This window comes from Eulemur rufifrons, chromosome 5, assembly GCF_041146395.1.
Source record: "Eulemur rufifrons isolate Redbay chromosome 5, OSU_ERuf_1, whole genome shotgun sequence".
Lineage (NCBI taxonomy): Eukaryota > Metazoa > Chordata > Mammalia > Primates > Lemuridae > Eulemur > Eulemur rufifrons.
Window position 1 is genome coordinate 33,336,940 of NC_090987.1, and position 26,429 is coordinate 33,363,368.

General features: G+C 40.1%; 1 protein-coding gene and 1 pseudogene across 1 annotated transcript in view; one reads left to right on the forward strand and one right to left on the reverse strand.

Annotated features, from left to right (window-relative positions):
- MEP1B (meprin A subunit beta) overlaps positions 1–13,418 on the reverse strand; it is a 29,717-nt gene extending 16,299 nt beyond the window's left edge. The window contains exons 1-6 of the mRNA XM_069467843.1: positions 13,356–13,418; positions 11,626–11,644; positions 10,216–10,260; positions 10,087–10,127; positions 6,846–6,924; positions 964–1,081 (exon numbers count right to left, since the gene is read on the reverse strand). Coding sequence (XP_069323944.1) covers positions 964–1,081; positions 6,846–6,924; positions 10,087–10,127; positions 10,216–10,260; positions 11,626–11,644; positions 13,356–13,418 — 365 coding nt within the window. The remainder of the gene's footprint in view (positions 1–963; positions 1,082–6,845; positions 6,925–10,086; positions 10,128–10,215; positions 10,261–11,625; positions 11,645–13,355) is intronic.
- An 8,613-nt stretch (positions 13,419–22,031) lies between these two features.
- On the forward strand, positions 22,032–22,646 carry LOC138383171 (high mobility group protein B1-like; annotated as a pseudogene).
- Positions 22,647–26,429: the final 3,783 nt, after the last annotated feature.

Sequence of the window (26,429 nt, forward strand, 5' to 3'; positions counted from 1 at the left end):
CCCACCTAGACCCTTTGCTCTTTTATCTGGACTCTGCGTGTTTCTCTCATAACCCAGGTGACATATGAAACCTTACAGACCAGATGATCTTTGGAGAACTTGCTCTAACACCAAATATTACACAGGAGCAAGTCATCCCCCAGTCAGCCTACTTCTGGTTTTTCCTGGATATTTCTAAGTATTGGAGATCGTCCTTGGTATGTCTGTTCCTATGAACAAGGGCTTTACCAGGACAGCAACCACTCAGAATTGCTGAGCTGGGGACAAATAATACTGTTGCCTTCTTAACTCAAGAAATAAGAGTTTTTAGGTTAGAATAAATTTGAATACAGACATGCACACACATACACACACACGTCTTTTACTTGAAGGGGAAAATAAAGAGTAAATTACAAATGCTGAAATTCACGTGGTTGTGGTTGGATGGCATGCAATCCCATCTACCTTGTCTTAACATTGGTAGTCTGGTTGCGTGTATGAAAATAGTATTTCTATGCTTAGAAAAACTAGATCCAGCTCTTTTACGCTCCAGCAACCAGTAAAGGAAACACCCCACCCCACCCTAAAGGTCAGGGCCTAGGACAATTGCTGTGATGTGATGCCCCAGGCACAAGAATTCTCCTTAGAACCCTTAGAAGACTAACTCTTTGGCCTTGCCTGGTGGTTCATGCCTGTAATCCTAGCATTTTGGGAGGTGGAGGAGGGAGGATTGCTTGAGGTCAGGAGTTCTAGACCAGCCTGAGCAACACAGTGAGACCTCATCTCTACAAAAAATCAAAAATTAGCCAGGCACAGTAGCATGTACCTGTAGTCCCAGCTACTTGAGAGGCTGAGGCAGGAGGATCACTTGAGTCCAGGAGTTGGAGGCTACAGTGAACTATGATGACACCACTGCACTCTAGCATGGGCAACAGAGCAAGACCCTGTCCCCCAACCCTCCAAAAGACTAACTCTTCAACTTACCCACTACCTTTGATCACTGATATATAGTTAGGTTCTCCAGTCCAAGGCTTAAAGTCGATACATGTTTTTAGGCGATAGCGTTCAAATGCATTGAGGATAACTCCCTTAGCATTCATTTCTGAAGAAAAAAACAAACAAACAAAAATATACTTATTAAAATAATCACCATTGAACAGTCCACCATGGAAACAGGTCATGCAATATATTGTTTATCATGAGCTAGTGCCTTTTTGAATGTTTAGTAGTTTACTTTTACAAAATTTAATACTCAGTACCAATTTAGTATCATATACAAGTTAATTATTCTTCAGATCCCTTATTTTGCCTAATATTTCCCTGGAGTCCATAAACAGTGCATTACCAAATAGTAAAAAGGGCATTTCCTTACAGCAGAGAACATATACAACGGATCACAGGCAATCAAAATAAATAATCACTATCACATGCTTCACCTGAGAAGCTGCAATATGTATTTAAAGCTTCACAGCAGGGCTTTTAATCTGAGGACCTTGAAATGGGAGAACCTATGAATACCATGAAATAGTATGTAAAGTATACATGTATCGGCCAGGCGCGATGACTCACACCTGTAATCCCAGCACTCTGGGAGGCCGAGGTGGGAAGATTGCTTGAGCTTGAGAGTTCAAGACAAGCCTGAGCAAGAGCGAGACCCCATCTCTACTAAAAATAGAAAGGAATTATCTGGATAGCTAAAAATATATATAGAAAAAAAATTAGCTGGGCATGGTGGCACGTGCCTGTAGTCCCAGCTACTCAGGAGGCTGAGGCAGGAGGATCGCTTGAGCCCAGGAGTTTGAAGTTGTTGTGAGCCAGGCTAACGCCACAGCACTCTAGCCTGGGCAACAGAGCAAGACTCTATCTCAAAAAAAAAAAAAAAGTATACATGTATCAATAGCTATGTCTTCTATGCAAAGTGCATTTTCTAAGGAGAGCTTCATGAGATTTGCAAGTGAATCTGGGCCCAAAATAGGGTTAAGAGCCAATGCTTTGGAGCTAAGAGTGATGCTAACGGGTTGAATAGATGTGGAGCTCAAAGAAGGCAGAGGCAAGAAAGCAACAAGGACATTCAGCAAAAGATTAAGGGCAACCTGGAGGAAGAGGCTGTGCCAGAGAGGCCGTCATAAATTGGTCAGGTCCTGGTGACGTGAAGGATGGTGGCCTGCTAGGAGGTGGGAGACAGTATGGCAGAATGGAAATCGCTAGACTTTGGAGCCAAACACACCTAAGTTCTCCCCAGTCCTCACCACTTACTTTTGATGTATAATCTTTGCCAATTAAATTAACCTTCGGAGCTTTGGTGTTATCATCAGTTATATGGGAACATAAAGTAAACTTTGCAGGGGTATTGTGAGGATAACAAGAGAAAGCAAAGGTGAAGGTCCAAGTAAAATGGGTATTTGCCAAGTGTTCATTTCCTTCTTTCCTTCTTAAGTAACCGTCGCATAAACGTTCAAGGAAGATTACTTGGAATGCCTCTGTCCAGGCAGGTCTGAGAAGATCAAGAACAGGATTCACATAGGTAAGACCCTAAAATCTGTGAGTCATAAGAGGCACTCATGGATTGTAGAGTTCAGCCTTTTACAATACCACGCAAGTAATGCACATTCATTATTAAAAAGTTAGAAAATGTATATAAACAAAAAGAAGGAAATTTAAAATCCTATCACCCAGGAATAATCGATTGCCCTTACCATACTTTTTGCTTATGAATACATACATAATATACATATATTTTTATAAAAAATAAAGTCATAGTCTACATAATATTTTACCAACTATTTTTTCATGAATTAATATATCATTAAAAGATTTTTTCATCATTAAATATTGTTTTTATCATTTTAGTGGCTGCATTACATGCCTTTAACATTCAAAATGTTCTGTCTTGGCTGGGTGCGGTGGCTCACACCTGTAATTCTAACACTCTGGGAGGCCAACGTGGGAGGATCACTTGAGGTCAGGAATTCGAGACCAGCCTGAGCAAGAGTGAGACCCATCTCTAAAAATAGAAAAAATTAGCCGGGCGTGGTGGCATGCATTTGTAGTCTCAGCTACTCAGGAGGCTGAGGCAGGAGGATCACTTGAGCCCAGGAATTTGAGGTTGCAGTGAGCTAGCTAGTTGCACAGCACTCTAGCCCAGGCAACAGAGAGAGACTCTGTCTCAAAAAAATAAATAAATAAATAAATAAATAAAATGTTCTGTCTTATAAATATCACATTTGGATCACTATTTCAAATACAACACTTCCTTAAAATAAAGCATGATGATCCTGACCAGCACATCACTGTTTTGGAATAGAGTGTAAAAAAAAGCATGCTAGTCTAGGCCTTTTATCAAAGCTTAAGGAGGATAGCTTCTATCCTATGTGGAATTGTTTTGAGAATTCAATAAGGGAACATATGTGAAAGTTTTATAAATGGTATAGACCTCTACCAAGATAAGATCTTCATTTACCAAATGGCTTTATCTACCAAGGGCCTTAATTAACTTTGCATCATAGATGCAGAAAGCTCCACCTGGGATCATCATGTGAGCTCCAAAGGATGAAGCAAGTCCTTGACAATGCTAGGAATTTAGCAAGCAGCTGTTCAGGATTATTTGCCCTTATTAGTGCCTTCGGGTTTCTAGCACCTTCCTCTTCATTCCTATCCCCATCTCCTTTAGCCCCATCCTCCACCCTCCCCCTCTCCCCAGCCCCTGCCACCTTTTCTCCCCTAAACTTGCTACTCGGGCAAGGGATTAGAACTTGTTTACTGGAAGCTATAAATGGCTGCTTCAGGTGTTACCCCTTTCGGGGAAATTGCATCTGCCAGCCCGATAACATCTGAAGTTTAAGATCAAGGACTAAAGTCCTACTGGTAGAATGTCGTAGGTTGACCTATCAGAATCTGGCCTTCCAGAAATCACTTCCAGAAAACCCTTCATAGGTGTTTACTTTTGCTACACATAAGAATGGCTTTGCTTAGTAATTTCCTTAGTCCGTGTCATTTAAAGATGGTGTAAGTTTCTGAAAGGTGAGGAAATACTTCTCTTACTTGAACATAGAAAATAAGTTGAATTCTACAATATTACACAGAAGTAAAGTATTTTCTAAATGCAAAAGAATCAAAATCACAGAACTGAAAAAATTGGCCTATAAAAATTTGAAGTTTAACCCTGTTATAAGGATTATATATGTGAAAAAAATGCAGTTACATTAAGTGAAAAAATAGAATAAAAAATTCAAAACATCATAGCTATAACTGTAAAAATGTGCACAGTTTGGATGGTAAGATCTAGGGTGAATTCTTTACCTAATGTGTTTCATTTATATACATGTTTATCAATTTATTTAATAAATATTTATTAACTGCCTATATAATATGCCAGGGACTATGCTAAGCCTCAGATCTGCAAGATGAAAAATAGATCCTGTCCTCAAGAAATTCGCATATTGTTTATAGCTATGTTACCAAAATTAGTTAAAAATATGTAAGTAAAACTCATAAAGTTAGGATGGCTTTGGTTAAAAATCCATGGCAAAAATAGCCTAAGAGATACAGTCAAATTAGAGTTCACTGATCTTTCACGGAACACACTTAGGAGAATAAATTTTTTACAAAATGAAATATATAAAAAATTTAAAAACAAAAATACTTTAAAATTTTTTAATCAAAAGATTAAAGCCAAAAACAAAATGTATTTACAGTCTTTCAAGTTCCCCTAATTCCAAAAGTTAATGAACATCTTTTCCTCCTCATATTCCATGAGTTCTTCATACCTTCTAATCCTGTTAACTACTTTTGCCCTGGCTTTTTCTACCCTATTCTTGGCCATCTAAGTTTCTGGCCAATCCTCTCTTCTCAATAACTTCTACCAGATCTTTCTTTTATGCCAATTCCAAACATTTGCACTCCCAGGCTGAGTTCCACTCTTGGTCATCTTCTCACTCAATACGATCTTCTAGGATCATCCAACGAGATCCAATTATCCATGGAGTAGCTGTTATATGTGAAATGCTCATTCATACCCATAGCTTCAACTATCTCCTGCAGACTAATAACTCCCAAATATTTCTCTATTTTGAATGGCCAGATCATATACCAACATTTTATTTAATATCTCCTCCACAGTGACCATGATGCAATTCAAATTCTGCACGTCATGAACTAATTCCCACCACACTTCTCTATCTCACACTCTTCAAGATACATTCATCATTCTTGTTAAAGGCATTACCATCCACCCAGTTTCCTAGGACTGAATCCTGGGCACTATCATCTCTTTACCTAGACCCACCATCTTCCTGACCTCTTGCAATCAATCACCAAATCTAACAATTGCTTCATAAATCTCTAGCAGATTTATCCACTGGTGTCTATCCCCTCTGAGAGAGTCTTGGTTTAAAATCTCTTCACTCCTTCCCTGAATTTCCTCACTAGTCTTCTAACTCGTCTCCCTACTTTCTTTTTACCCCATGAATAACACATGTTCTATACTGCAACCAGAGTGACCATTCTAAAAGGCAATTATAACAATCTCACTTCCACAATAAAACTTTTGGTGGTTCCACGTTCCCATCGGTATGGACACCAAGTCCTCCACATGGCAAAGACCCAAGTTCTTTCCAATCTGGGGGCCTGCCTACCTATTCAACTTCCTTATCTCCCCACTCTCAATCTAAATTCCAGCTAAGAGTTTTCTCCCTTCTCCATACCTTTGCACATAGTGGTCCATCTGCCTAAAGCGCCTTCCCTTGCTATCAGAGGCTGCACTCACCCACATGGTGCCTGTGTGCCAGTTAGAAAGAGGCATTGCCCCTGAGCACATGCTGCCAGTGCTGGCTGGCCAGGGGGACGAATAGCACTTTTAAGCAAAGAAATGAATACTTCCTGATAAACAGAATGCAAACTTGCTATCGACCCCACTTGTCACTTCTCCCAGCCACCTATGTATGGTGCGCATTGCATACGACCTTCATAGAAGCCCTGCTGCATAGTGTCATCTGCTCCCTAATACATGTTCCTTTACAGCTAGTGTGAGTTAAATGCCCCTCCAATGTGCTCTTCAAACATATCACTAATCATAATGTTTATTCCATTCTACTATAATTAGCTTTTGGTTTTTCTGAATGCAGGATCTTTAGGGGAAACAGCAGTTTTTTTCCCCAGACAAACTTTTCCCAAACAACAGTTTCTAAACTGATGCAGATCAGTGATATGGTTGTCACCCAGTCCCCAGGTAAAATGAGAATCATGCTTTGAATTTTCCATTACAATTAAATTTCTTCTATAGAAAAACTCTTAGTCTTGGATTAGATTCTTCTGACTTTTTAGTAGTTTAATACTAAACTAATAACATTATTTATTTTATGAAAAGGTGATGCTAGAACACAGTGGTTTCTTATTATTGTTTCAGTTCCCAACTTGGCAAAATAAAATGTTGGTAAAACAATGCCAGTCCCTAAAGTTTTGTTTAGTTGGTTATTTTATGCCTTTCTCATATGTAAAATCTGCACATATGGGAAACCACGGCTTTAAAATAAAGACTAACTCTCCACACTTGATTTTAGCCAAAAGATCGAGAATCAATTAGACTAACTCTCTAATCCTCATGTCTCTAATGTCCAGTATGGAATAGTCTCTCCATAAATACTGGTTTAATTAATCCTACATTGGTCAAAACACAGCAAATATTTCAGACAGAATCATTTAGATTCTTTTCATTGTTCATTTTGCTTATTTTTTAAAGTAAATGTACATAGCCACACAAAGGAACAAACAAAACCTTAAAGGCCATACAAGCCCACCTGTGAAAACACTGTAATCCTACTCTGTTGGGAACATACACTAGGTATGGATATTTCGAGGCACATACTAACCCAGGCTATCTTCTAGAACATAAGGAATGGTATGAGGCCATCTATATTGTTCTCCAATGATGGAATTTCTTTCTTGTGGCTGTTAAAAATAAATGTGAAAGAACTAGTTAAATGAATTAAGCAAAAACTTATGAAACAATCAATAGTTAATCAAAAAATAAATAAAGATTAAAGCTTTCCCAGCTAGCCCAAACAAATTGTGTGTGCATATGTGTGTACTTCTGCTTTTATCCTAATGTAACAAAGTTTCTAGGACTCATGGTAAAAAAGGATTGTTGGGAGTCCACTTGCTCAAGGCTTCTTGGGCATGACTCCAGTCAAAAAATATATATATACAAAATTATTTTAAGAAATGATTGTTGGAAAACAATATATATACTGGTAGATTTATAGGTCAGTTTCCTACACTAGAGATGAAAAATATGTAAGAAGCAAGTGATAGCAAAACCTCAATCTGAACAATATCAGAAAAAGTCACACGAGTGGGGCCAAAAGTTTTCAAAAACTTCTTGAAAGATTTTAAATTTTATGATACAAAATGAATGATATTTTATTAATGTATTAATTCAGTCAACAAGCTGAATATTGTTCTAGAAAACAGGGATCCTTTCATAACAAAGCTACCAAGATCTCTAGTTTCATGGAGATTGTATCTAACGGGGGAGACAAACATTATGAAAGAGAACAAATAAGTTGAAACAGGATGAATTTAATAGTTGTGGAGGAAATTCCAAAGAGAGATGTGGACGGGAATAAAGGATGGGGGAGTACATGAGAGGAAGTGGTCAGGAGCCTCTCCAAGGGGTGGCACTTAAGGGGAAATGGGAGCGAAGATAAACGGGCTGGGGAAGATCATTTCCGGCAGAGGGAAGAGCAGTTGCTCTGGTTCTGAGGAGGGAATATGCCTGGTATGTTGTGGGCATGTGTTGAGGCCGTAGCCTCATGAGTTAGAAGAGAAAATGGACGAGATGAGAGAAGAGGTGAGGAGAGGAGATGGGAGGAGAGGGAGGCAGGAGTTCGGTCATTCAGGGCCTCGAGTGCCAGGGCTAAATCCGCTAAATCCAGAAGTGGTTGTAAACACAATGGGAAGCTGTTGAAGAGTTTCAAGCCAGGAGGTGAAATGGTGTCATTGTGTGTTTAAAAGATGACTTCGCTATGGGGGAGGAAGGCAGGTTACAGGGTGGAAAAAATTACAGGAGGACAATATTTGAAATAGACAAATTGGGAGGCTCATGGAAAAAGCCAGGCAAGAATTGATGGGACTTGAATGAGGATGACGGAGACAAATGGACAGTTTGGGGCATATGCTGGAGGTAGAAATGACAGAACTTGCTGATGGGCTGGGTGGGGAATGAGGGAAGGGGAAAAAGTAAAGGTGACGCCCGAAGTTTTTATTTATCCAGTGGAGTGGAGTGACAGTTATTTTATAAAGAGGGGAGATGGAGGTGGAAGGGTTTGGGGGGAGCATCTGAGTTTACCTGATCAGAGGGCACCTTAGATTTGAGATGTCTTGTAGACATTCAGATGGAACCGGTTAAGTGGCACTTGGATAGACCAGTCTGGAGCCCAGGGAGAGGAGAGGACTAGAGTTCTACCTTTGGAGTTATTGGCCTAGAGATGACATTGGAAGCCCTGGCCCAAGGTGAGTTCCAGAGGAAGACAGTGCATGCAGAAGAGCAGACCCAGGACTGAGCCTCCAACACTGCAGCTCTGTTTACTGCCTGGAGGCTCCCGGGGTAGGGGGCGTAAGGAATATCAGTGCTTCCCACTTAGGAAGTAAGGGAGTGATTCAGGACTATGTCTGAGGGAAGAGCAGTTTTCAGAAAAAGATCTATTGGAGAATTTCTAGATCAAAGGGCATATGTATTTTAAATTAGATGGATTTTGTTAATTTGTCTTTTTTGTTGTTTTTTTTATATACTCCCCAATATAATAACATAAACACATTCTGGTTGGGTTTTTTTTTTTTTTTTGAAGCAAGGGAGACAGTCTTGCTCTGTTGCCTGGGCTAGAGTGCAGTGGCACCATCATAGCTCACTGCCACCTCAAACTCCTGAGCTCAAGGGATCCTCCTGCCTCAGCCCCCTCAGTAGCTGGAACTATAGGTGTGTGCCACCACGCCTGGCTAATTTTTCTATTTATTTGTAGAGATGGGGGTCTCACTCTTGCTCAGACTGATCTCGAACTCCTGACCTCAAGTGATCCTCCCACCTCAGCCTCCCAGAGTGCTAGGATTACAGGCGTGAGCCACCATGCCTGGTGTTAACACATTCTTAAACAAGCATCCTAGTTGCTCTTTATCATCACCAAAAGGTATAGTAAGTTTTAGAATCTTTTCAAATCTTGTATACAATAAACTATATTTGTCTTTAAAAAGTTCTTACTTACAGTCTGGTGAGGTAGCTCACGCCTGTAATCCTAGTACTCTGGGAGGCCGAGGCGGGAGGATAGCTTGAGCTCAGGAGTTCAAGACCACCCTGAGCAAGAGTGAGACCCCATCTCTACTAAAAATAGAAAATTAACTGGGTGTCGTGGTGCATGCCTATGGTCCTAGCTACTCGGGAGGCTCAGGCAAGTCGGATCCCTTGAGCCCAGGAGTTTGAGGTTGCAGTGAGCTAAGATGACACCACTACACTCTACCCAGGGTGACAGAGTGAGACTCTTTCTCAAAAAAAAAAAAAAAAAAAAAATTAGTACTCATTATGGCGAACTCTTAAGTTCCTCTAAATGAATGCATAAGGTACCTATGTTCATCTGTGTGTTATGATGCCTAGATAAGAATCAGCAGTCTTCATGAATAGGTTTGGGAAGACCTTTACTTGACAATATTATTTTTAGCTGAGGTCAGGGTAGACGTCATAAATCTTGTGATAAAAAGCATGATTCATTGAAGATGTTTACAAATTCAGTTTAATTTTACTTCAATTAGATCGAATCTGTGAGGTTCTATTTTAAAATGAAAATGTCATATTGTTCCAATGATGAAAACCAATAAGATTAAGACATATGTGGCCAATTATGGTAGTTGTAACTGCACAAAAATCTGAATAGTGAAAGATGAAGACACTGTTATATGCATCCATTCGAGTACAATGTAGTCACTGAATAAATGTGTCACCACGATTCTGTGCCCTTAGATATGGTTGGTCTTCACAAAACCCATGCTGTCTAATCATTCTCAGTTACTCTATATTTATCTTGCACTGATTAAAAGATTATTCCTTGCACAGTTTCAACTCACCCCAAGTTTGATATCTCCCTCAAAAAGATCCAGTCCCAAATCTAAGAGTTAAGATAAAAATTGATGTTAGCAAATTAGATTCAAACTCCCTACTTAAAAGATGACATTTAAAAAAAAAAATCCACAAACCTTCATTGATATCAAATATATCCTGGTCAATTCCACCATCTACATCTAAAATAACAAAGGAAAAAACACATTGAACATCACGTTTATGTTTATAAAAGGAGAAAATCTTTATCATTTACATAATCAAAACTAAGCAAGTTTATTTTGCCTTGAGTAAATGACTATTAGATTGTGATTCAACATAGATTGATTGATTGATTGCTTGAGAACCTCCCATGAGCCAGTTTAGGGGCTAAAGGACTTTTACATATGTACTCTGTCCTATCCATATTCTTTGAATGTCAAATGACTTCAGGAATAAGAAATTGGTCACTTTGTTTATTATTAAGCTTAATTTGGAAAACTAGACTAGATGATTAGATTAAATAGGAAACAAATGTTTAGATTTGGCCAAATGAGCCCAATCTACCCATATATGTATATACCCTGCTAGTAGTATATCTTGGAATTCACATGCAAACTTCTTAAGTTAAACTTGAATGACATTTATAAGTGGCAAAGGGGTAGATAACACAGCCAAATCTCTAAGGCTGAACTGAATAAGAGTGGACTGTATTATTAGGTCCCTATGACTTGACAAAAAATAGCAAAAGACTGGGGGGGATGGGGTGGAGGGAGGGGATGGGTGCACCCCTACATGATGAGTGCGATGTGCACTGTCTAGGGAATGGACACAATTGAAGCTCTGACTCGGGGGGATGGGGAGGCATGGGCAATATATATAGCCTGAACTTTTGTACCCCATAATGAGCTGAAAAACAAAAAAATAAAATAAAATAAAATAAATAATAGATTTAATGATAGTTTCTCTCAGCATTATTTTTCTATTTTTGGCTTCACACAAGCTATGGAAATTTTGTTCTCATTTTCATAGGTTATCTTTGTTCTCTCAGTCATTTTAAGTGTTTTCCTCTTCTTAGATGTTATACAGCTTGACTATTATTTTGTTTAAGCCTTTTAAAAAAATTATCCTCATTTGACACGCTGCATTTTTTTAACTCAGTGGATTTAAGGATTCATGGATTCATATCTGGTTTTCAATTTTAGAAACTTATTCATAACCAATGCCTTGACTATTACCTTGCATTTTTTAATATATCTAGATAAATAAAGAGATGTGGCCCATAAAAAAAAAAACAGCAAAAACAATAATGGCAAGCATTTATGGGATATCTATGTGTCAGTCACTGTGTTTGACTTTTCCTGTAACACCAGCTATTTTTCTGCTGGGCATATGGACCCTGGAACATTGGCAATAAAATGTCCTCCAATAAATCAAAAGAACTCAGTATTAGATCAAAGTTCAATGCAATTATGCATCAATTGTGCATATGTGATTATGTATTATATTTGGCATTAAATATGTCCTATGTTCTCTATAACCTAGAGCAAAACTCAAAGTAGACTCACCAAAGTTTTCTGGAGTTGGCTGGGAAACAAACACATTAAAAAAAAGATATTATTATGATGCCCATGATATAAATGGTCTTCTTGGTTTCAACTTATGTCTAGCCATTTGTTGTTTGTTTGCTTTTTCATTAATATTATGGATTACTTTCTGGTATGTATTCAAGACAGCTAAATTGGAGTCTAAGATGACTTTTTAACCAAAGGGTTTTCTCATTTCATATAGAAAATGAAGCTGCCTATTAAATGAATTTGAAAGTAAAGCAAATAAGAAACCAACTTCAAAAATTAAAAAAAAAAAAGGCAGAACATAAGACTCTATCCCTCAAATAAATGTTCACTTTATACATGATTTTCTAAAGGGTTCATTGAGCAATGTTTGAAAGACCTAACATAATTAAAACAAAGCATTGTGGAAAAAAGACCTAATAATTTATTCCCAATGTTAAAATATTATTATAATTTACAGCAATCCTTTCAAAATAAATTTTATTCAAGACCTCATTAATCATGCTTTCCTTTCATATTTCTCTCAATATTCTGTCTTCAAAGACAATACCAAATATTTAAGAAAAAAACAATGGTTATATTTTGTGATTAAATTTTTTTTTCTGAAAATAGATTCTCCACAAATGACCAATGAAACTCAGACTACATGCCCAGTGGGAAAAAAACACATAAGTCTGAGAAATTTCTTAGTCAATATAATCTAGTAAAAAAGCTCATGGAACTTTCTGGGTTGTTACTGGTTCCATCAACTAAGAGTAATTCAATTCACCTTCCAGGTACTCAGACTATCTGTAAAATACAGTTAGTACCTGCTTTGCCTGGGTGTTGTGACAGTTACATAATACGATGTGAAAGCACTTTGTAATCTATAATAAATTGTCACAAAAGTGTAAAGTATAATTTTATTCAAATACAGCTTACATATCTAAATACTAGAAACATCTGAAGTGTTTAAAAAATGTGAGAATGAACTAGTTGAATGGTTACCATCATTTTTTACATTAACAAGTAAGTTGGTTGTTTCACACTATAACCACACACAGGCCCAAACTCACAGAGGAATGCCAATGTTCCTATAGAATAGAGTTAGCAAGAATTTGTTCCTAATTACAGTTTTAACACATATTAATCAGTCTCTCTTGTTCACAATGTTCTATTTCTTATTCATAAAATATCAGCTTGATATCACTGTTATTTTAAAATCACAAGTCAAGATTTTCCCCCAGGAATTTGCAATTTCATTTAAAATTTCAGGTTGGTTTATGGTGCTAACTACCTGTTAGAGAACATTAGTCCAAATTGTAGAAAGATTAGTCTAAATTAATGAAGACGCAGAAGAGAAATCCCATGTTACCAAACTTTGTAAGTATTGACTGTGCCTGTGACATTCATTCATGTCTCAAGTCAGTTAGCAGCAATCTGCATTTCATTCAGCTTTAAAAATGGAATGATTTTCAAAATTCATATTTTTCATCTCGTCAAAAGAAAACTTGTTACACAACAATAAAACTGAAAGAAAAACATAACCTTTGTCAACATCTCTGATTCTGTCTCTGGTGAGGCTACTTCTCATACCCTGCCTGCCCCCTCTCCAAAAAGAAACACTCAGTTGAGATTAACATTTTGAAATTTATATTAAAAAAATGAACAAATAGTTATCCTTTAACAATCAGTTTCAAGTGCCCCAAATTTTTCTAATTGTTGTCTATGCATTGTTTTCTTACCAAGGCAGAAATCACAAGAAGAATGTTAAAGAACAGAAACCAAGACTGATTCCATGAATCCATGTTGTAGCTTCCAGTTGAAAGTTGCAAACTATGACATTCAGAGTAGAGTGAACTTTTTAAAAAGCAAACATTAGAACTTATAGCCTTTGATCTCAACAACCCATCTTGCAGGTCAGCTCGCTGTAGTATTATCTCTAATCAAGGAGTTAAAGTCCAGTATCCTTAACACAGCTCCTCGGAGTTGGTTTGTTGTTGTTGTTTTGTTTTGTTTTGTTTTGTTTTCCTGTATTAAACATTCAACATTTAAATGCCTGGCTGAAACTTGTTAATGAAATACATTCTCTAATGTATACATACTGGTCCCAAAGACTATTAAATACCATTTTAGCAAAAGAAAATGCCAAATTAGTTTTTACTCTTGATCTTTCAAAGAATAATAAGCATTTAGGAAGCTCCTCCTGCTCATATAGCCCTGTGCTGTTTTAATATATCCAGTTATGTCCACTGCTTTTTCTCATTCACTCATTTAATAAAAATTTATTGAGTGCCTAAAATTTTTTGAGTTATGAAATCCATCAACGGGCTAGAAATCAGGCATATTCGATATTCAGACATAAAGTAGCAAAATAGCAACATATCTCACTCCTGAAAATTCCCATCAAGCAAACACAGGTGGGAGTTAGGGCAATAAGGGTAGGGTTGGTCATTGGTGTTCTAATAAAACAATGTTCCCAATCCATCTCTTAATTCTTCTTCACTTTTTCCTTTTTTTCTTGGGATAAGTTCTCTTTAGAGGCAACCTATTCTCTAACTCAGTTCTCATGGTTTCACTTTCAACTTGTGATGCAGGATAATTTTTTAAAATACTAATTTTTCCCCATAGTTTTTCCTTCACCTCTCTAGCTTGCTCTTCACCCCATTGCGTGCTAATAGAAAGGATATCAAGAGATATGTAATATAGACAAAGGATTTGGGAAGTTGCTTCTTGAATATAAGCAAGCCACTCCCAACCTTTGAGGGTAGGATGAGAGTTAAAAGAGAAAGTTAAAAACTGTAGCTATAGATCAATTCTTCACTTTCCCTGAGATTCCCCAGGTAATTTGTAGGGTCTAAAATCAAATGGGCCTATTTCCTGGCTATGGCCTAGAGCTACAAGGAAGCAATGGGACTCTATAGAAGAAAGTATCCCTTGGGAGGAGGATAATTCCTATGAGGCCAAGAGTGGCACAGAAGGATTAGAGAAAGCCACCAGGCCTGAAGGGCCATGTGGATAGGAATAAGAATGTCACCATAGCAGGCATCACAGAATGACAATCAAGGACCACATAGAAGGATTGATGTTTCAGAGGATGCCTATGAGGATACCAGATGAGCCCCTCCCAGTGCCTTGGGACTATTAAACTTAGGCACAAGTGTAAGAGTAAAAATGGAAATCCTGAATTGGCAGCAATTAATATTTTACACCTATGTGGAGGGGACCTAAAATAATAATTACGATTACAGACCAGTAGAACAGAGAGTTCAGAAATAAATTCACACACTTATAGCCAATTCATTTTCGACAAAGTAAGTCACCATGAATTTACACTGGAGAAAGGAAAGTCTCTTTAATGAATGTTGCTGAGAAAACTGCATATTCCTATGCAGAAGGAATATACAAGAATTATTTTGCCATATACAAGAATTATCTCAAATAGCCGAGCACAGTGGCTCACGTCTGTAATCCTAGCACTCTGGGAGACCTAGGTGGGTGGATTGTTGAGCTCAGGAGTTCGAGACCAGCCTGAGCAAGAGCGAGACCAGCCTGAGCAATAGCGAGACCCTGTCTCTACTAAAAATAGAAAGAAATTAGCCAAACAACTAAAATTATATGTAGAAAAAATTAGCTGGGCATGGTGGCACATGCCTATAGTCCCAGCTACTTGGGAGGCTGAGGCAGTAGGATTGCTTGAGCCCAGGAGTTTGAGGTTGCTGTGAGCTAGGCTGACGCCACAGCACTCTAGCCCAGGCAACAGAGTGAGACTCTGTCTCAAAAAGAATAAATAAATAAACTAACAATGAAATAAACTTTTGAATGAAATTAAAAGCTTCCAGGGTAGGGTGGCTCAGGAGAGCTGTCTGGGAGCCATTTGCCAAGAGAATGGGGAGCACAATATAGAGTCCTACCTCTGGCCTTGAATGGGAGATTGGAAATCACTGTGAATATCTCAAGCACTCTGTATCAGCAAAGGGCGCTTAACTTTCTATTGCACTGATGCTACAGCATGAGAGTTGAAGGCATTGGTTTTGGGGACTGAGAGTTCCAGAGACTCAGCTTTCGAATCTCTGAAGCTTGAGAGTCACGTGGTGTCTGTAATCCTCTCGCCATAATAACTCACTGTATTGGGAACATTTCTCATCTCCACTGATCTTAACTTGGGGTCCACAGCCATGAATAGAGATCAAGGGCTCTGAGAAGTAGACAGAAAAGATGATTACCAAGGCCAAGGCAGGAAGATCGTTTGAGGCTGGGAGTTCGAGACCAGCCCGAGCAAGACCCCAGCTGTACTACAAAATAGAAATAATTATCCAGGAACTACTAAAACTAGAAAAAATTAGCTGGGTGAGGTAGTGCTCACCTGTAGTCCCAGCTGTTCGGGAGGCTGAGGCAGGAGGATCACTTGAGCCCAGGAGTTTGAGGCTGCAGTGAGCTATGATGGTAGCACTGCACTCCTGCCTGGGTGACAGAGTGAGACACTGTCTCAATAAATAAATAAATAAATATTAATAAAGAAAATCAGCAGAAAGACATAGTAGTAGCATAAGTACCTATGACTTTGTCGTCCACAGAAATAACAAATATTCTCATATCAGATCGCACTAAGTGCTGGTATCTCAAAAGATTACTCATACTCATTGCTACTTTGAAATTATAGTCATTCTTAGGCCCTTAGACTTTGTCATGTAGTACATTTTTAAGAAACGTGTATTACCATGTCACAAATTTATTCTTTTTGTTAACAGTATTTCGTGCATTTAAAACATTATTCTGGGCCGGGCGCGGTGGCTCACACCTGTAATCCTAGCACTCTGGGAGGCCGAGGCGGGTGGATCGCTCGAGGTCAGGAGTTCGAGACCAGCCTGAGCAAGAGCGAGACCCCATCTCTACTAAAAATAGAAAGACATTATATGGACAACTAAAAATCTATATAGAAAAAATTAGCCGGGCATGGTGGCGCATGCCTGTAGTCCCAGCTACTCGGGAGGCTGAGGCAGTAGGATCGCTTAAGCCGAGGAGTCTGAGGTTGCTGTGAGCTAAGCTGACGCCACGGCACTCACTCTAGCCTGGGCAACAAAGTGAGACTCTGTCTCAACAAAAAAAAAAAAATAAATAAAACATTATTCTGGCCGGGCGCGGTGGCTCACGTCTGTAATCCTAGCACTCTGGGAGGCCGAGGCGGGTGGATCGCTCGAGGTCAGGAGTTTGAGACCAGCTTGAGCAAGAGCGAGACCCTGTCTCTACCAAAAATAGAAAGAAATTATATGGACAGCCAGGCATGGTGGTGCATGCCTGTAGTCCCAGCTACTCGGGAGGCTGAGGCAGAAGGATCGCTTGAGCCCAGGAGTCTGAGGTTGCTGTGAGCTAGGCTGACGCCAGGGCACTCTAGCCCGGGCAACAGAGTGACTCTGTCTCAAAAAAAGAAAAAAAAAAAAACATTATTCTGAGAAGGGATCTACGAGCTTCATCAGACTAACAAGTCTATGGCCCAAAAATGTTGGGGTGAGAGCTCCTTCCTTCCACCATCCCCCCACTTCCCTGGTAGACAGTGCACTGAATTCTCGTGAAGGGACAGGCAGCTTTCTTTTTTTTTTTTTTTTTTTTTTTTTTTTTTTTTTTTTTTTTGTTGAGACAGAGTCTCACTTTGTTGCCCAGGCTAGAGTGAGTGCCGTGGCGTCAGCTTAGCTCACAGCAACCTCAGACTCCTAGGCTTAAGCGATCCTACTGCCTCAGCCTCCCGAGTAGCTGGGACTACAGGCATGCGCCACTATGCCCGGCTAATTTTTTCTATATAGATTTTTAGTTGTCCATATAATGTCTTTCTATTTTTAGTAGAGACGGGGTCTCGCTCAGGCTGATCTCGAACTCCTGACCTTGAGCGATCCACCCGCCTCGGCCTCCCAGAGTGCTAGGATTACAGGCGTGAGCCACCGCGCCCGGCCCGACAGGCAGCTTTCGTCGTGACAGTTCCAGGAAGCCGCACAAGCCGTCAGGTCAGAGCGCGGTAAGCAAGCTGTTTCAGCCCTTGGGCACCATAGGAACAGGGCCAGGGCCAATGAGCTTGAACAATGCTGTCTGCAAAAGTGCTTGAGACAGACCTGGGGGAAAAATGTTATTTGCTCCAAACTAAAAATAAAGCCGCAGATGTGGAATCAATAAGTGTCTAATTAAATATTCCATGAAATATCACATGTCAAACTCAACTGTCGCTAAATTTAATATTCAGAAATATTTTTGCACGTGAGAAAACTTACACATCAGATTTTCTCACTTTGCAAGGAATCTCAAGTAAACATGATTATGAAGAAAGGCAATAAAAGATTAAAAGCCACCCATAGCCAAATAGTTTCAAAAGCAGAATTATAAAACCATGCCCAATATTTTATAGGGGATAAAAACGTATTTGTGGAATGGGGAATGTGAGTACATTTTAGTATGTTTGGAAGGCGGTGGGGCAGGGCTCCAGAATACGAAGCTGGGCCAAGTCTTCAAAGGTCTCAAAAACCACACTGACCGGAAGTTGTAACTTGTCCTCTTGGCCCCCACGTGGTGCACAGCCTCAGGGTTTAGGCCTCAGGAAGATTTCCAACATTGGCATCTCTTTCCTCTTCCTCGTTTGAGCTTCCCAATCCTCCCTCCACCCTCTCTCAGCCCTCACTTTCAGCCTCAGTTCCCTCCTCAGTACACTCCACCTTCTGAGGAAGCTAAAGGAGTCCCAGCCTCAGATTCCTGCAGGGTTTGGCAAACGCGGCCACTTCAGGCTTCACTGGGATGTTCGCTGGGATTTTTCTCTGTCCACATCTCTGAATCTCTCACGGAGGCCACCTGGTCCTCTGTGAGTGGGGATTCTACTCCGTCATCTCTCCCTGGGCTTTTTCTCTCTCCATCGGAAATGTAGGGTGTGTCTGGTTTCCTGGAAAACCTCTGGACAAGCCCACCTTTGTCACCTTGAGTAGCGACAAGTTGTGCAGAGGAAAGAAATGGCCTACCTGTTCTTCGTCCGTTTGATCTCACGGAGCAGTCACTTTCGGTAGGGTTGGAGGGGACTATCTCTAGAGCTGAAAAGGAAAAAGGTCAACTGAGGTTTCAGATGGGTCTGCTTGTCTGTGCCCAGCTCATATGTAAGGAACACACGAGAAACTGCCCCGGAAGAATGAGCTCTGAACAAAGGAACAGCAGTGGGGGAGCAAGAGAAGGGCTTTTCTTGATGGTTTAATTGTGTGACGTTTATTCAGTTGGACTAAGCATTTACTTGGGGACCTAAAAAGAGGAGAAAAAAAGATTTGGAAAGTATTTGAAATTTGATACATTTATTTAAAGGCACCCAGGAAGTCAAGGAAAATTCAGAACTTTAGTGTTCTTTCTTATACTTACCCGAAAACGTAAGATTAGTGTAAAAAGAATTGTCCCAAACCTGGACTTGGAAAGAACCTCTTCCTGAGAAGAAATTAGCATTCCTGATAAAATGCACAAGCCAGGAAGTTTAATAGGACTAAGGTTTGTTCTTGGAATCTAGTTCTCCACCCACGTGTTTGACTGTTAGCTGCCTTTTGATCAAACTTCTAAAATTTCTATATCTAATCTAACAAGGATTATATAAATGTTCTTTTTCTCTATAAAGTACCCCCACTGAGAATAAATCTTTGAATTAGCCTAATGCATTGCAAGAATGTTATAAAACTTTATCTGTTTATGATTAAATTGAGAAGTTTTCTTTAATATTACCATTGCTTTTATTTTCAAATAAGAGGTTGGACATCATGTTCTCTAAGCTGGCTTCTGTACAGTTGAACTTCTTTATAAGCACATATAACATTTATGGATTAATTCCTTTAAAGAGTATAGACAAAGGAATTTGCTTTAATCACATTGCCCACATAATTCTGTTAAGGCACAATCCTGCTAAAATATAAGTTCAGAAAGTTAATATTATGACTCTCCTGCAAATATAAAGTGTACATGTTTTAAAGATTGTATTCAATTAATTAATAAAGGAACCAGTAAGATGTAAGAACCAGTTCAAGGGAGGATTTGAAGAACAGTCATACATGTATAGGCAATCAAGAATGCTGAGATACTTTAAAGAGAAAACAGGTAACATGTTAAATTTTCAAAAACATTTAAAATAAGAATCAATGGTTATTTCCAATCAAGGTAATTGGAATATTTGTTTCTGGCCTTTTGATTGAGTCAAGAGATTATAAATATGCTATTAAGTCATTCATTTTGTTAAGTTGCTTTTTAAACTACAATAACTAGCATAATAGGAGAGTAAGTCATGCTGCCTACTTTAACATTCTCGTTAATAAAAGTTAATATATATTAAAAAAAGAATGCTGATATAAATGTGCTAATGTAAAACTGATTAATAGTATATAGGAAAATGAAATGTAACATTTGGGGTTACCTTTCTACGGGACAGAAGTCAATTATATCTCTACTGGGCAATAGCATTTGCGTTTCCATTGATAAGAATCATTTGCATGACTACCAGTTTTCTGCACCTTCAATTCTGTCCTAGTCAATAATAGACAATCAAAGGTACACACCTCTATAAAGTCAGATAATGTTCTCTTTTTGTGTGTGTTTGTTTTTTGGAGAAAGGGTCTTGCTCTGTTGCCCAGGCTATAGTGCAGTGCCATCATCAGAGCTCATTGCTACCTGGGTTCAAGTGATCCTCCTGCCCCAGCCCCCTTAGTAGCTGGGAATATGAGTGTGTGCCACCACGCCTGGCTAATTTTTCTATTTTCTGTAGAGACAGGCTCTCGCTCTTGCTCAGGCTGGTCTGGAACTCCTGTCCTTAAGCAATCCTCCTGTTTTGTCCTCCCAGAGTGCTAGGATTACAGGCATGAGCCACTGACCTGGCCTTTCGATAGTGTTCTCTTGACAGTGCCCAGAATTCCACTGAAAAATAACTCTGTAATTCCTATAGCCAATTTCCAAATCTTGGAAAATTTTTCCTGACAATGAATCATTTATCAACAATTGTATCATATCAAAAACCAAAGCATAGAACAAATTAATAGTGAGTGGGGACTATGACAATTACAGCTGAACAATTGCTAGCTCCCTGCTTTCCACTTTCTGATTTTAAAGTAACAAAATGATATTTTCTAAACTTATTTATAATTATAGTACAATTTCAATCGAAATCCCTTTTTTATTTTGAAAGAGGAGAAACTTGAAAAACAAAAAAGATTATTCTAGAGTTAGCCTGGAAAAATAAACATTTAAAAATAGTCAAGAAAATTTTTAAAAAGAATTGACAGATGGGGATGGGGGTGTCAATGGCAATGTAGGGAGGAGGTGGAGAGATTTGCCTTCCTTGATATTAGATATTAAAGGTCCTTTGAAATTTATAATAATAAAAATAATAACAACACAGGAATAGATAGATTAATAAAGGAATAGAAAGCCCCAAACCAGACCAAATATAAGAATCTGCCATATGCTGGAGATGATATTTAAAACCAGTGGACAGGCCGGGCGCGGTGGCTCACGCCTGTAATCCTAGCTCTCTGGGAGGCCGAGGCGGGTGGATCGCTCAAGGTCAGGAGTTCGAGACCAGCCTGAGCAAGAGCGAGACCCCATCTCTACTAAAAATAGAAAGAAATTATATGGACAGCTAAAAATATATATAGACAAAAATTAGCCGGGCATGGTGGTGCATGCCTGTAGTCCCAGCTACTCGGGAGGCTGAGACAGGAGGATCGCTTGAGCTCAGGAGTTTGAGGTTGCTGTGAGCTAGGCTGACGCCACGGCACTCACTCTAGCCCGGGCAACAGAGTGAGACTCTGTCTCAAAAAAATAAAAATAAAAAAAAAAAATAAAACCAGTGGACAAATGATGGGTTATCAATAGATAATTTTAGGATAACTAGATACTCAGTTGTTTAAAAAAGTTACAAAGACCAGAAATATTAAAGCATCAGGTGGAATGAGCTAGACAGAGGTGGATGCCAGGCTAAACAGGCTTGACCTTGATCCTAAAGCAGATAAGCCTCTGAAATATTTAAGCAGGAAACAGCCATGAGCAGGTTCATTTTAGATAGGTTACTCTGCCGTCTGTTTAGAGAACAGATTCCAAAAGGTTAAGATTGGAAGCGTAGAGACCATTTAGGATAGAGTTGCATAAGAAGGAGGTTCCAGAAATATTTAGGAATACAAGCAGACTGTAAATGTTTAGGGGAGGAATATAGATGGAAAAGAGATGGAAGTTGCAGGCACGATGCTCAGGATTAAGAATTCAGGTGGTGACAGAGCAGCGAGAGTGGGGAGGCTGTGTGTGGCTCCCGCTCTCACAGCCAATGCCGAACACGGAGCTCCGTGGAGACAGCGCCAGGACAAGTGAGAGCTGGACTGGGGGTGGGAGGGGGGCACTGGGTGACTCCGTGTCTTGCTCAGGAAAAATAACTAAACCTGGGCAAAGGACATCCTAAGAAGCTGAAAGGCAAAATGTCGTCACATGCATTCTTCCTGCAAACGTGCCGGGAGGAGCACAAGAAGCAGCATGCGGATGCCTCAGTCAACTTCCCAGAGTTTTCTAAGTGCTCAGAGAGGTGGAAGACCACGTCTGCTAAAGAGGAAGGAAAATTTGAAGGCGTGGCAAAGGCAAACAAGGCCTGTTGGAAAGAGAAATGAAAACCTATATCCCTCCTAAAGGGGAAACCAAAAAGAAGTTCAAGGATGCCAGTGCACCCAGGAGGCCTTTTTCTTGTTCTGTTCTGAGTGTTGTCCAAAAATCAATGGAGAATATCCCTGGCCTATCCATGGGTGATGGTGCAAAGGAACTGGGGGACATGTGGAATGACACTGCTGCAGGCCACAAGTCACTTTATGAAAAGAAGGCTGTGAAGCGGAAGGAAAAATATGAAAAGGATATTGCTGCATACCAAGCTAAAGGAAAACTTGATGCAGCAAAAAGGGGAGTCATCAAGGCTGAAAACATAGAAAAAGAAGCAAGAGGAGGAAAATGAAGAAGATGAGGAGGAGGAGGAAGATGAAGAAGATGGAGATGATGATGATGAATAAGTTGGTTCTAGTGCAGTCTTCTTTCCTTGTATATAAAGCATTTAACCCTCTGTACACAATTCACCCCTTTCAAAGAAAAAAATTGAAATGTAAACCTGTGTAAGATTTGTTTTTAAACTGTCAGTGTCTTTTTTTGGATAGTTAACACACTACCGGATGTGTCTTTAGATGGCCCCGTCCTGCCGGTATTTTCAATAACCACTAACATTGCCTGGCACAGAATGGGGGCTGCAAATTGGCATGGAAATTGCAAGCAGGTTCTTGGTCGTGCACAGCACAGATTAGTTGTATCTGAGGATGGTAGTTTTTCATCTTTGGTTGACTCTGATGCAGCTTATACAAAATAATTGTTGTTCTGTTAACTGAATACCGCTCTGTAATTCCAAAAAAAATTTGCAGCTGTTTTGTTGACGTTCTGAATGCTTCTAAGTAAATACAATTTTTTTATAAAGGAAAAGAGAGAGAATTTGGGTGGTGAGAGGAAGGAGAAAGGTAGGAGAGTAACTTAAGGGAATTACCCAGTGGCGTTTCCCAACTAAAAATCTGGGCCACAAATCAACCTTCCATTAATCCCAAATGTGACTTGTCTCATTATTATAAACTACTACTGAATGTTTCTTTCTGGTTCCAAAACCAGACCTAAATTTTGCAGAGCTGAAGGATAAAATTGGTATTATAATATTCCAATTTCTGTTATGTTTCCATGGGAAACATCTAGAAAAACAATGACTAAGAAAAGCCCGAGACAAATAGCTGGAGTGTCTAAAATGTTTTAAATCTCCTTGAAATTTAATTATTCATCAAACATGCGCTATTCTCCTCCCAGTGCTAAGCACTGGGTACCAAGGGTGCAGATTTTTAACAGCAGCCCTGTCCTCTGAGTCCCCTCTGCCAAAAGGGACGGCTGTCATGGAAACTAATGGCATCACAGGCTACAACAGAGCATGGCTAAAGTGCTTTGGGAATATAACATCCACGGAAATGAGCTTCTCAGAAAAAATCCCTTATAACTTTTCTAATTGCTCCATAAAGAGGACACTTCTCGATCACTTTCTTTCTCATCCAGTATGTTGCCTTTGGCACTGTTGAATATTTCCTCATTTTTGAAACTCTCTCTGTGTCTTGGTTATCCTGAAATTGATTTCTCTCACTTTTTCTCCAACCTGGCTGAATTCCACCGGATTAGCAAACATGCCTTACACTTCTTACATATAGCAAGATATTTGGTATATGATAGATACTCAACAAATATTGGTTGAATTGAACCAGACCAGGGGACAGCTTGACAAAGTTCTAATGGTTCTCCCTTAGGTTCTTCCTCTGCATCTCGCCACATTGTTCCTCCCACACTATGTTCATTCATTCATTCATTTATTCATTCAGCAAGTATATGTGGAACAGCTATTAAGTGCCAAGACCTGTTCTGAGAGCCAGGGGCACAGGAGGGCATAAAATAGGCAAAAGTCCCTGCCTTGTTAGAGTTTACATCCCAAGGTAGGAGACAGAAAACTAAAATATGGTAGAAGGTCCTAAGCTATGGAAAAAAATAAACAGGTCCACTCCCCATTCAGTGACGTCACATTGGTGGCTTGAAACTGGCCATGGTGGGAATATTTATACCAGGGAAATTGGCAAATGCTACAAATCAAGACTTTTTTCTTTTTCCAGAAAGCTGGTTGTTAAACATTTACCAGCGTACCTCTCATACCCACGCACCCACAGCAGGACACAAGGATTTCTTAGACGATTTGCCTTTATACAATTGTAGGTGCTGGTTAAACAGTCTATGAAGCTGTTGCTTCTGTGTCTGGTGCTGGTGCCTGAAGTCAGCAGAGCAGGCAGTCGGGAAAGGAAATGGATGTGAAGTCCCGGAAGCAACATGGAACCTGCGCGGCTGAGCTGGAACCCAGCAGGACAGACTGGAACTGTCATTCCTCTCTCACCATCTCTAAGCCTCCAGCTTAAGTGAGGTGAAGGGGAGGAGAAGTACTAGGGGAGAAGCTGGCGCCCCTCACTGTGGAGCTAACCATGACCCTGACCAGGAGTCTCAGAGACTAAAGGAACATCCAGCTAGAGGTAGAGGAGTTGTGGGTCCAGCCACTGCCCTGGGCGAACCAGGTGAGCCAGGTGAACAGCAGGTAAGCAGCAACACGCTTAGCTGCACCAGCACCTCGTGCCCTGTACCCATCTGCTAAGTGTAAGAACAATAGAGCTGTCCCTTCACTTCTGCCTTCCAAGTCTTGTGCGACATGTTTCTGTGGCCCATGTGACTTCAGAACTCCGCAGGGAAGAGAGTGTGGGAATCATAACTGCAGCTCAGCTAAATTGGCACAATACAAACCCGCCATCATTAAGAGAGGAAATAAGGAGTGTCAGGGGAGGGGAAGATGTTTGCAATGGGATCATCAGGGAAGGACTTACTGAGAAGGCGACATGTGAGTAATAATCTGAGGGAGGTGAGGGAGCAAGCTTTGGGGAATTTTATGAGAACAGAGTTCCAAGCAGAGGAGATAACAAAGGCAAGGCCCTGAATTGAGAATACAACTGACATGTTCAAAGAACAGCAAAAATAACCGTTTGGCCTCCTAACTGGTCCCTTCCTCCAGCATGGCTCCCCCTTCCACGTGTACAGAGTGATCTGTCTGAAATGCAAAACACCATGTCCCTTTCTGGGTTAAACCCTTCAGTAGTAGCCTAGACACTAAAGGATTAAATCCAATCTCTGCAGCGTGGTGCTCGAGGCCTTCCGGGCTATGTTTACTACTTTGGCTGTGTCTCCTGTGCCTTCCAACCTGGTACTCCATGTGCCAATTACACCAAGTATTTACGGCTCCCCTGCACAACCCTTCCCAAAGCTACATGCCCCAAACTGCTTAACACCTCCATGCTAATGCCCAATTACCCTTCAACTCTCAGCTTGGGCACCATCTCCTCCAGGGAACTCTCCCCGAATTCTAGCTTGTGCCCAGTGTCCTTCCTCAGTGCTCTGACAACATCGCATCCAGATACCCTGCACGTGACAAGGGCTTAATGAATTGCTACATCTAATTGATTAAACTACATTAGATGACATCTCAAAGTCCTTTCTGGTACTATGATATTGGGCAATGTATTTTTCTTTCGGTAACAGTTTTATTGAGATATAATTGACATACTATATAATTCACTCTTTTGAAGTGTACAATGCACAGTGGCTTTTAGTATATTCACAGTGTTGTGTAACCATCACCACAATCAATTTTAAAACATTTCCTCACCTACCCCCCCCCCAAACCCCTGTACCATTTAGCTGTCACTTCCTATTTCCTCACAACCTCCCCAGCGCTATGCAGGCCTAATCTACTGTCCCTGTTTATGGATTTGCCTATTGTGGACATTTCATATAAATGAAATTGTACAATATATGGTCTTTTGTGTCTGGCTTATTTGAATTAGCATTGGCCAGGCGCAGTGGCTCACGCCTGTAATCCTAGCACTCTGGGAGGCTGAGGCGGGAGGATTGCTCAAAGTCAGGAGCTCAAGACCAGCCTGAGCAAGAGCAAGACCCTGTCTCTGCTAAAAACAGAAAAATTAGCCAGATGTGGTGGCACAGGCTTGTAGTCCCAGCTACTCAGGAGGCTGAGGCAAGAGGATCCCTTGAGCCCAGGAGTTTGAGGTTGCAGTGAGCTACGATGATACCACTGCACTCTACCCAGGGTGACAGAGCAAGACTCTGTCTCAAAAAATAAATAAATAAATTAGCATAATGTTTCAAGGCCCATCCACGTGTGGCATGTATCAGTA